General features: G+C 50.6%; 1 protein-coding gene across 10 annotated transcripts in view; it reads left to right on the plus strand.

Moving 5' to 3' along the window:
* TRAF3 (TNF receptor associated factor 3) overlaps window positions 1-10,130 on the plus strand; it is a 110,233-nt gene extending 100,103 nt beyond the window's left edge. For all 10 annotated transcript variants that reach the window (XM_078054249.1, XM_036099500.2, XM_036099499.2 and 7 more), the window contains 3 exons: window positions 2,603-2,743; window positions 7,622-7,796; window positions 8,717-10,130. In XM_078054249.1, the coding sequence (XP_077910375.1) occupies window positions 2,603-2,743; window positions 7,622-7,796; window positions 8,717-9,288 (888 nt within the window). In that variant the 3' untranslated portion in view covers window positions 9,289-10,130. The remainder of the gene's footprint in view (window positions 1-2,602; window positions 2,744-7,621; window positions 7,797-8,716) is intronic.
* Window positions 10,131-10,338: the final 208 nt, after the last annotated feature.

Raw genomic sequence — 10,338 nt, forward strand, 5'->3', positions numbered from 1 at the left:
TAGGAAAAAGGTTATTTCTTTCGTTTAAAATGCATTGGTTCTGTTCCAGCTGTACTAGTTAGCTAAGAGTTTGCGGTTCTGAGGGGTGTGGCTGTCCAGCGGGACAGTCGTAGAAGGCGCCTTCGCCAAGTCTGCTCCCAGAGCTGAGCCCCCGCGAACGCGCGCAGAGGGTGATCCCTCGGTTTTGTTCTTCTCCCCACCCTGCTTCATCATGCGTGCCCCCCTCCACGTGAGTGGTTTGTGTCCGTGGAAATGCCGGGACCCAGCACGGTGGCTGCCTGTGCACGGCCCACAGCGGTTTCTCGCCCTGCAAACACCTCATGTGTTGGAACCATCGCTGGCCACGCCGAGCACCTGCAAGAGCAGGATGCGTCGCCGTGCACTGCAGCTGACAGCTCGAAATCTTTGCCCTCTTGGTCTCTTCCTGACTCTGCCCAGCAGAATGGACCCCTGCCCAGGCGTCAGGTCAGCCGAGCCTGGGCGGTGTGGTGTTGTGTGTGTGCACGCGAAGGTGCCTGTCTCTTCCCTGGGCCCAGAGGCAGAGGCTAGACAAAGAATGGAGATACTCATCTTTTTTAAAATGGGAATTTATTTCTCATTATAGAATTACTCAGTTGGAATCTCTCAGGTTATTTTGTTCATGTGTAGTGGAAAATAGGATGTTTGAGTTGGTTCAAAAACTCTGATCCATCACGTTCATGTCAAATTAAGGAAAAACTATTTTGTAAAATGTGGACTTAAAAACACCCATTTTCTGTACTAGGGAAGCTTACAGGGAAATATGGAGTGCCCCACCAAAATAGGCTGGAGTAAATGTTGTTCTCACTGAGGAGGGTCTCAGGAAAGGACAGGGGGACTCCTGCTTTCATCTGCCATGGGGATGTTCTGCTGTTTTCTTGGAAACACCCCTGCCAGGTAGATTTTCCCATGCATGTCATGTCTACCTGATAGACGGGTGAAAGCTGGGATCTGCAGGCGCTTGGGAGGTGGATTTTTTCATTAAAATAAATAAGTAAGTAAATAAATAAAAATTTAAATTAGGGCGGCCCCTAAATTAATAAATTAAGAGTTTAATATGGCATGATGTGTGTTCATTAATGTGAAATGCTTCTGCTCATCCTCAGGTCGCTTGTTCTGTTATAGAAAAAAATTGCCATTGTTTTTGGAGATATTACTGAGATTTTTTATCAAAAGGGTTGGCATGCATGCAGGCTTTTCTTTTTTTGGGTGTGAGACTGAAGAGTCTGGGAATCATGTCCAGCTTGAGAGATGGGAATGAGTGAGCCATAACTTTGGAAAAGGCAGACCTGCCCGCAGGATGCGCACATGGCCCGTCTGCATCACTTGTAGGAGTCCGGGGGCATGAGAGTGTATTTTAGAGAGGAAAGTCCACTGGTGCTGAGTAAAATCCTAGGAAAGTGAAGTGTTCTTTTGCCCATGAGACGTTGCAGGTTCCTTAGTAAATACGCATTTGTTCTAAGACGAAACAGACTGTATCCAAAGGCGCTGCTGGTTGCCTGTCTTAAGGCAGGTGGTTCTTTGCAGGGACATCAGGAATCCGTGCTTTACACACCCAGGTCTGTCCTGGGGCGCCCTTGGGCTGTCAGGTTAGGTGTTGGCTGGTATTCGGGGCACAGCGTCCCTCATGGAGCCTGCTGTCTTCGGGGGCGGCAGCCGCGCCCGCGCACAGACACATCTTCCCAGGGGCCTTTCCAAGGGCCGGAGTGCCCCATGGAGAAGTTTTTTGAGCAGGCCGCCTTGTCAGACTTGCCCTCGGACTCCTCACCCGAGGGCTTTTAAGACCAGTGTAAGTGTGTTCTTGGGAGCTAGGTAGTTTTCAGAAAGATATTTTGAAAAGGTCCGCGGTGAGCTTAGAACTGCCCCCCAAGCAGGCCCTTCCTGGGGCTGACGTGGCATTGCAGGTGAATATGTTGAGTTTTGTGGAGGGTCTTCTCAGGCCACAGGCCGCACGCACGGACTCTGCAGCTCCGTGTCTCTGTTGCAGGGTAGTGGTCGGCCCTAAGGAGTAAGTGGGCACATACATAGCTGTTTTATTCTCACTGTGCTTTCCCCTTGTGTTGGGAGAGCTTTTCAGAGTGTGCGATGTGGCCCACTGGTGGAAGTGAAGTAATTTAGTGGGTTGCAACTAGTACTTTCTAGAGTAAATTAGAATAAAAGAGAAAGTACCAGGTCGCATGGAAATGACTAGGGCAAGGATGGTTTTGCGATCCCTATTTCTTAGGTACACACACACACACACACACACACACACACGGCTGAGATGTGCGAATGTGTTTCCTGGTCAAGTTTGAAAGCCACTCTGGTAAGAGGTTTATTGCTTTTCAGCAAAAACTTTAGAAAGTATGTCCCATTCATTCTGAAATACTTTGCCTCATCTTAGTTAATTACTGGGAGGCAATGTGTAGGATTTCCTGTTAAGTTACCGGGACTTCTGTTTCCTGTATGAAGGGATTTTTTTTCTCCTGGAACGTCTTCCAGTTAGCTAGTAGAAGGCCTATATTGTGAAAATGTAAGTACTGTCATTATAATTGTATTAATTAATAAAACCACTTTTTGCTTAATTGAAGAATTTCTTTTTCAGGTTTCCTTGCTACAGAATGAAAGTGTAGAGAAAAACAAGAGCATACAAAGTTTGCACAATCAGATATGTAGCTTTGAAATTGAAATTGAGAGACAAAAGGAAATGCTCCGAAATAATGAATCCAAAATACTTCATTTACAGGTAAGAAGCTTAAGACTGTGGCTGGATCAAAGGGTAGAGGAGCATGTCTGTGTTCTCCTTCCAGACTTTCTCAGTAAGATGTTTGAGCAAAAGCCCCGACTTTTGTCAAACAGACGACCTGTTTCTCTTGCTTAAGTGAAGACTTGAGAAAGACCCAGGCGGCTGTTTCTTCCCTGCTTTTCCCTGGAAAGCAAGCCCACTGCCTCTCTTATGTGTCTTTGATTCACTGTTGGTGAAGTAAGACTTAAAGCCTGTGTTTTAAAAAAATTAGCTGTTTTTATTATTATTTAAGATTTCATATTGTTCAAGAGTAGTTATGTGTAAAGTTTCACTTCCTGAAGTGAAGTGAAGCCAATCTGTTTTGTTCTGGATTTTCTAGTGACACACACTGCACTTTATCTCACCATAGTGGTCCGCATGTGCCTCACACAAGCATGCAAACCTTTGCTGTTCTGTAAGGGGCTTCATTAGGTGTCGCTTCTCGTTTGTTACCTACACAGGCACCTGTTAGTGTGTGACTCCTGTAGATCTCCCTGCACGTTAGCTTCCTCAGGGTGTGCGTCTGTACACGGATTCCCACGTGTATCTCACACACCCATGGAAGAATCACTAACATGTTTCCAAAATGCCTTTGCTGTGCTTTTACTTAGGTGCGTTTCCTTAAATTATCTGGAAGTTAAAAAATTATTTCCAAGAGCTCAGAGTCACAGCGTCTTTGAGAATGCCTTTCCTCCCATTTTAACGTCAGAGATTAGTCATAGTGGCTTGAATTGCATAGAGGTGTATGAAATTAATTTCATTTGTGTTAAAACTTTGTGGTTGTCCAGAGACGAGGAAAAACACAATGAAATTATAATAGATTGTGTTAGAAAAGGTACAAGTCATTGGTATTGAATCAAGCCAGGAAAAGTACATCCCATAAAACACCAGCAAGCCCCCTGCTGGCGAGTGCCCGTGGGAATGTAGTTCAGGATGCCCCACTCGGCTCCGAGCTACCAGCAACGTACTGCTGGCTTGGGGCTCTCAGAGGTGCGTGGAAAGGACACGGAAATAAAAGCAATGCTAGAAAACCACCTGTTAAAAATAACAACCGAAGGGTTCATTTATGCATTGTCATTTGTAACCAGAAAAATTAGGATCTCCATGATGAGGTCATTGGGGTGTTTGTCTGAAAGCTCTGATGTCATTACATGCATCCTCCACATCCACTTCTCCCAGGGTGAAAAATTTGAATTTACTTTAGTTTTTTTTTAAAGATTTTATTTATTTATTTATTTGACAGAGACACAGCGAGAGAGGGAACACAAGCAGGGGGAGTGGGAGAGGGAGAAGCAGGCTTCCCGCTGAGCAGGGAGCCCGATGCGGGGCTCGATCCCAGGACCCTGGGATCATGACCTGAGCCGAAGGCAGACGCTTAACGACTGAGCCACCCAGGCGCCCCTAATTTACTTTTTAGTAGAGTTCAGTCGTTGCACCGTGTGTGATGTATGTTTGAACACTTCAGTGAGGGACTAAACCGCCGAGCTCTAAGTCAGAAAGAAAGGGGGAAACCGGGTTGCTGGCGCCCAGCGCGGCGGAGGCTGAGCAGCCACACAGTTCGTGCCCCTGTTGGGTCCTAAGTAGGAGGGCAGCCACTTGCCATCGCTCTTCTCCACGTAGAGAAAAGCATGGAGGGAAACAGACTATGTGGAAAGAAAGAGACTCCGATCACACTGGACATGCAATGCTGATCTTACTGAGGGCGTCGGGATGGCACACTGCTCCCCCCGCAGCGGCTTCTGTAGACTGAACCCGTCTGGGTGACTGTGTGACGGGAAAGGTGGCAGCTCACCTGTGCTTCACTGTGGGGCTGGCCCGACCGACAGAGTTGGGGCTCTCAGTCTTTGGGGAGCATGGGTGGAAGACCTCTGTGGCTGGCCCCCGGAGGCCTTGGCTATCTGTGAAGCACGCTTGGCCCGGGGGCACTTCTCCCCGGTCCCTCAGAGCCTTCTCCACCCTGAGCCTGGCTCACCTGTGCCCCTCATTATTCCTTCCTCATCCCAAACCCTTCCCGTCAGCTTCCCCTCGCGTGCTCCCCCAGCCCTGTGCATCGGACCACCACGGTGACAACAGACATGTTACTCTCTGTATCATCTCCTTCCTTGTCGGATCCTCTAGGAGACCCTAAAATCCCAGAGACGGTGGCAACACATAAAGTGTAGAGTCCCTTAGGGCCCCACATGTACACGGTGGACAGGGATGCGATCAGAGTTGGCCAAAGGGAGTGGAATTTAAGAGAGTATTTGCTTTTGCTGACCCAGGAAGGGCAGTTTCTTAATATTATACTTTTTAAACAGCCTGTTTTTCTTCATGAAAAAAAGACCACTTTTTTTAGTGTCCGCTTACTCCCCGTGTCCCTGTTGTTGGCAGAGACGAGAGGAGCTGGTCAGTCCTGCAGTCAGGAGTGCAGGACTGAAGCCGTGCGGGCCACCCGGCCCCTGCACCACCCCCACACGGTCTCGTTGGCACGGTGTTTGGTACAGAGGTCCCAGTGACCCGAGCGGTGCAAGGGACAGGAAGAGAGACGGTAGTTGAAGCCCTCGGGTGCACTGTGCATGACATTGATGAATTGATGCTCTGGCAGCTCATCTTTTGATGAGGATTTATTTCCCTCGCCTGCAGTGTGTACCGTCTCTCAGCTCCTGGGTTCTTTTTCTACACCTGCATTTAAGATCTATTTTTATAGAAAGATGACAGCAGCTGAGTGCAGACCGCTCTTGAGGAATGAGATCATGTTTACTGCATTCTGCAGAGAAAGTTTGATTGAGATCAGTGCTCTGCTTGACTCTGTGCCATTTATACAAAGGAGACGAGTGTTTAAAACTACACATTGTCCCTTGCTATGTGGGGGGAGGGCTCCTTTTAAGTGACTTGGTGGAGCCTTGTCTGTGTGCACACGTCCATGCATGTGTGAGTGTGTGCAAGTGTGTGCATGTGTCCCCCCCGCCCCCGCCCCCACATGCCGACTCTGTGTCACTGAGCTGGCGCCCGGGGCCCCCACGGCAGTCCTCCTCTCACACCCACAGTTCTGTTCCTGAGATCGCCATGTGCCTTTGCGCCCATCGCCCCGTGCACAGCACCGGTCTTGGGGAGGAGGCACCTCTTTGTCACCCCCGCTTTATCTCAGGGGCATGAGCCTGAGGGGTGATGCGTGGCTTGTCCCGGGCCACCGTGCAGTTCACTCGATGTGGACCAGGCCACAGAATGGCATCTCTCAGAGCCACCACTGATGACCTAGGTTTCCGTTAACCTCCCTCCTAAACGCACTAGTATCCACGTTAGCTCAGCTGGTTGCTTGAGCGGGTGGAGTAGCAGATGCTCATCAGAAATACATGATGGGTTTGGGTGTTTGGGGAGGCCAGTAGTGCTGTCCCCAGAACCCAGACTTCGCGAACTAATTAAATATGCCTCCAGACACGTGAATCTAAACAAATTGACATCAGTGTGGGAAGAGGTATTCTTTCCAGAAACCATTTTTCTTTTTCAATGTTAGCTAATATCTTTCTTGGAAAGAAGAGGAAGAGTAACACTGTACTTCTCCCCCAAAAAAGTAACCCAAACCTACCATGTTTGTTCCTTGGTGGTTATTAACAGCCAGCAAAGGTGCTGAAACTGAATGTTTAAAAATAGGCTTCTGAAAGGAGAAGTGAACTCAGCAGGCCCTGGGGCTCTCCCCTGTGTGGCCTGAAGCTTCAGAGGCGGCCCAGTTACTCACGGCTTCACTGGTGGCCAGACCACCCAGCCTTCATGAGCTTCACTTCAAAAAATGCAAATCCTTTTTAGAAGTGAAAACCCTGGGATGCCTGGGGGTGGCTCAGTCCGTTAAGCGTCTGCCTTTGGCTCAGGTCATGGTCCCAGGGTCCTGGGATCGAGCCCCGCGTCGGGCTCCCTGCTCAGCGGGGAGCCTGCTTCTCCCTCTGCCTCTGCCGCTCCCCCCCCCCCCCCACCTCAGGTACATGAATAAAACCTTTAAAAAGAAGTGAAAACCCTTTAGGTCCCAGCTTCATCCAACAGGTGGGCGTGCCAGTCCTTAAAAACAGGCTGGAGTCTGAGTCTTACCCTTTGCTTATTGTTGTAAATGGTCTGTGTGTTTCTGCAAAAAAAGGCTTTCTGAATTACTTAAATTAAGATAGCATGAAATGCAGCCTTGCTGTCAACAGCCACATGTTTGTCAGTAGTGTTTCTGGGCCCAGTGGGCACAGGGCACTGAGCATCGTGGGGATGGGGGAAGCAAGCCCCACTCCTAGGCATCGGCCTGTCGGTTTCAGCCAGGGTCTGAAGAGGCGCTGTCCGGGCTCTTCCTGCGGCCAGCCCTGTGCGGTGCCAGGTCTCTGGAGCGGGGGGCCGGGTGGTCTCTGGAGCGGGGGGCCGGGTGGTGGCTGCTGTCTCTCAGGCCCCAGCAGGGCCCCGGGGCGCTGCCTGCAGCCACAGAGAGAGGGCGACCCCTCCAGCCCTGGGTCAGGCAGCCTCGTGGGAGACCCACATTGTTTGGCCCCTGGAGATGGCTCGGCCCTTTAGGAGACGGAGACCTTCCGACGGCTGATGGGTGTCGCTCCAGGGTCCTGCACCTGAGGCTTGGGACAGAGTGGTGTGGGCCCCGTGCCCTGCAGCTGGTGGGTGAGGCTTCTCTCTGCCTGGGCCCTCCTCTGGGCTAGGGACCTGTGGCCCCTGCGTCCCCTGAGATGTGTTTGGGCGACCGGTGAGATGCCCGTGTGGGAGCTGGCGTGGGGCTGGCGCTGGGCCGGCTGTCCTTCCTAACCAGCTGGCGTCTGGGGCAGTAGCACGGGGTCTGCGGAGTTCTAACTGTGTTGTACCTTTCTGATGCCTTTGATCTGGAAGCGAGTGATAGACAGCCAGGCGGAGAAACTGAAAGAGCTGGACAAAGAGATCCGTCCCTTCCGGCAGAACTGGGAAGAAGCAGACAGCATGAAGAGCAGCGTGGAATCCCTCCAGAACCGAGTGACAGAGCTGGAGAGCGTGGACAAGAGTGCAGGACAGGCGGCGCGGAACACAGGTGGGGGCGGCGGGGGCAGGTGCAGGGAGGTCAGGGAGGGGTCTGGAGCGGGCAGCGTGCCTCCTGGTCTGTTCTGGGGAGCCTGGCCAGCCCGGCCAAGTCTGGGGGCTTGAGCTGGCGGGTAGGTGGTCCGTTGGGCACACACCACCTTAAGCAGTGATTTCTAGTGAGATATTACTTGTTCAGAGGTGTGATGACTTTCCAGCCAGAGATGCCTTTGAGAGAGAAACGTCTCCCACCTAGACGCACCCCCTCCATGTGACGCCAGCAGGGTAGAGAGGAGGTGTAGGGTGGACACCAGGCAGAGGGCAGGGCTTCCGGGAGGGTGGGGGGAGGTGAGGGAGAGGCCCAAGGGACAGAAGTGACAAGCAGGTGAGCACAAGACCCTGCAGTGTGCTCAGCCAGTGTGTTTCTGATATCTAGAAGCTGCTTTGGGGACTGAGTGAATATTCTGAATGTTTGCATGACAAGGATTAATGGTGCAGAAGAACTGAGGTTATGGCAACGCCCACCGCCCCCCCCTCCCCATCGGGTTAGGCCGAGGACGGGATGGTGCGAGGCCATGCAGGGCACAGGTGACTGAGCATCAGGCTGGAAGGTGGGGGCATGTGACAGGAAGCTGGCCTTTCCCTGCCCCCAGTGGGGCTCTGAGGGCGCCCTGTGGGAGAGAGGGCCCTGCGGTGATGTGCCCTGGGGCACACAGGCCCGGGTCCCCCAGGTGTTGCCTCCCAGCAGGCTGTGGCCGTGGGTGTGGGGGGCCAACGAGGCAGGGATCTGAGGCCTGTTTTTCAGGACACGTACAGGTGCTTGTCTTCTACCCAGAAGCCCATTTCGTTTAGTGCCGGTGCTAGGAATGGGCTCCTCCCGCCTTCCTGACACTCACTGGCCTCCTTCACCCCGTCTCTCCTCACCCACGGCAGGCTTGCTGGAGTCCCAGCTGAGCCGGCACGACCAGATGCTGAGCGTCCACGACATCCGCCTGGCCGACATGGACCTGCGCTTCCAGGTCCTGGAGACGGCCAGCTACAATGGCGTGCTGATTTGGAAGATCCGAGATTATAAGCGGCGGAAGCAGGAAGCTGTCATGGGGAAGACCCTGTCTCTTTACAGCCAGCCTTTCTACACGGGCTATTTTGGCTATAAGATGTGTGCCAGGGTCTACCTGAACGGGGATGGCATGGGGAAGGGGACGCATTTGTCGCTGTTTTTTGTCATCATGCGTGGAGAGTACGATGCTCTGCTTCCTTGGCCGTTCAAGCAAAAAGTGACGCTCATGCTGATGGATCAGGGGTCCTCTCGGCGTCACCTGGGAGATGCGTTCAAGCCGGACCCCAACAGCAGCAGCTTCAAGAAGCCCACCGGGGAGATGAATATTGCCTCTGGCTGCCCAGTGTTTGTGGCCCAAACTGTGCTAGAAAACGGGACATATATTAAAGATGATACCATTTTTATTAAAGTCATAGTGGATACTTCGGATCTGCCGGACCCCTGACAAGTCACTGGGGAGGTGGATTGAGCAGAAGGCAACTCCTCTGGGGGGTTTGAACCGGCTGTCTCCATCGAGGTCCTCGTGCTCAGAAAAGGACCTTGTGGAAAGGAGGAAGCAGCAGAAGGTGGCCGCGGGCCGGCGGGAGGAGCCGCGCGGGAGGACACACCGGACATGTTTTCTAATAGACTAGCAACACTCCGCTCTGAAGAATTATTTATCCTTCGACGTGATAAATACTGCTGTCAGAGAAGGTTTTCATTTTCATTTTTAAAGATCTAGTTAATTAAGGTGGAAAACATATATGCTAAACAAAAGAACCATGATTTTTCTTCCTTAAACTTGAACACCAAAAAAAACCCACATGCACACACATGTACACACACGCACACGCACACACACACACCTGGGAATAGCTGGACATGTCAGCATGTTAAGTAAAAGAAGAATTTATGAAATAATAATGCAATTCTGATATATTCTAAAATTCAAGAGTGCAATCTTGTTTCAAATATAGTATATTGTCTATTTTTAAGGCCTCATCTGGTCTCTGTTTTAATAATTTGTTTGTCAGAAGACCCTGAAGTACAACTAGGTCTTTTTTGAAAGTCTAAATTCAGAATCATTTTTTAATTTAAAGTTCTAAGATAATTGTTATTGCAAACATTTTATTTTAAAACGTTGATAGACTGATATTTCTTGGAAGAAAATGTAAAATATCAAACACTGGTTATCACTTGTGATAGGAAAGAAACTATTCAATCTGCTGTTATTTCTCGTTAGAAATGTAAACCTTCAATATCTGTCGTAGTTAATGACACTACTTCAAAATTACTATGAAAGGGAAACTGCTCATGGATGCTGTGCATCATTTTCAGATTTATAATTGTTTTCACCCTAAAATAGGGCATTTGTTGAACTTTGGAGTTCTAAACAAAATCCTGTAGGCTTTTAAAATTCTGCCCCCTGTGTTCAGACACGCTGTCTTTGCTGACAACTCTGACCCTCAGTGCCCAGTGCCCGGGGGTGGGCAGGTGGCTCGTGCTGGAGGAGGCC

Source organism: Halichoerus grypus, chromosome 8 (genome assembly GCF_964656455.1).
Source record: "Halichoerus grypus chromosome 8, mHalGry1.hap1.1, whole genome shotgun sequence".
Lineage (NCBI taxonomy): Eukaryota > Metazoa > Chordata > Mammalia > Carnivora > Phocidae > Halichoerus > Halichoerus grypus.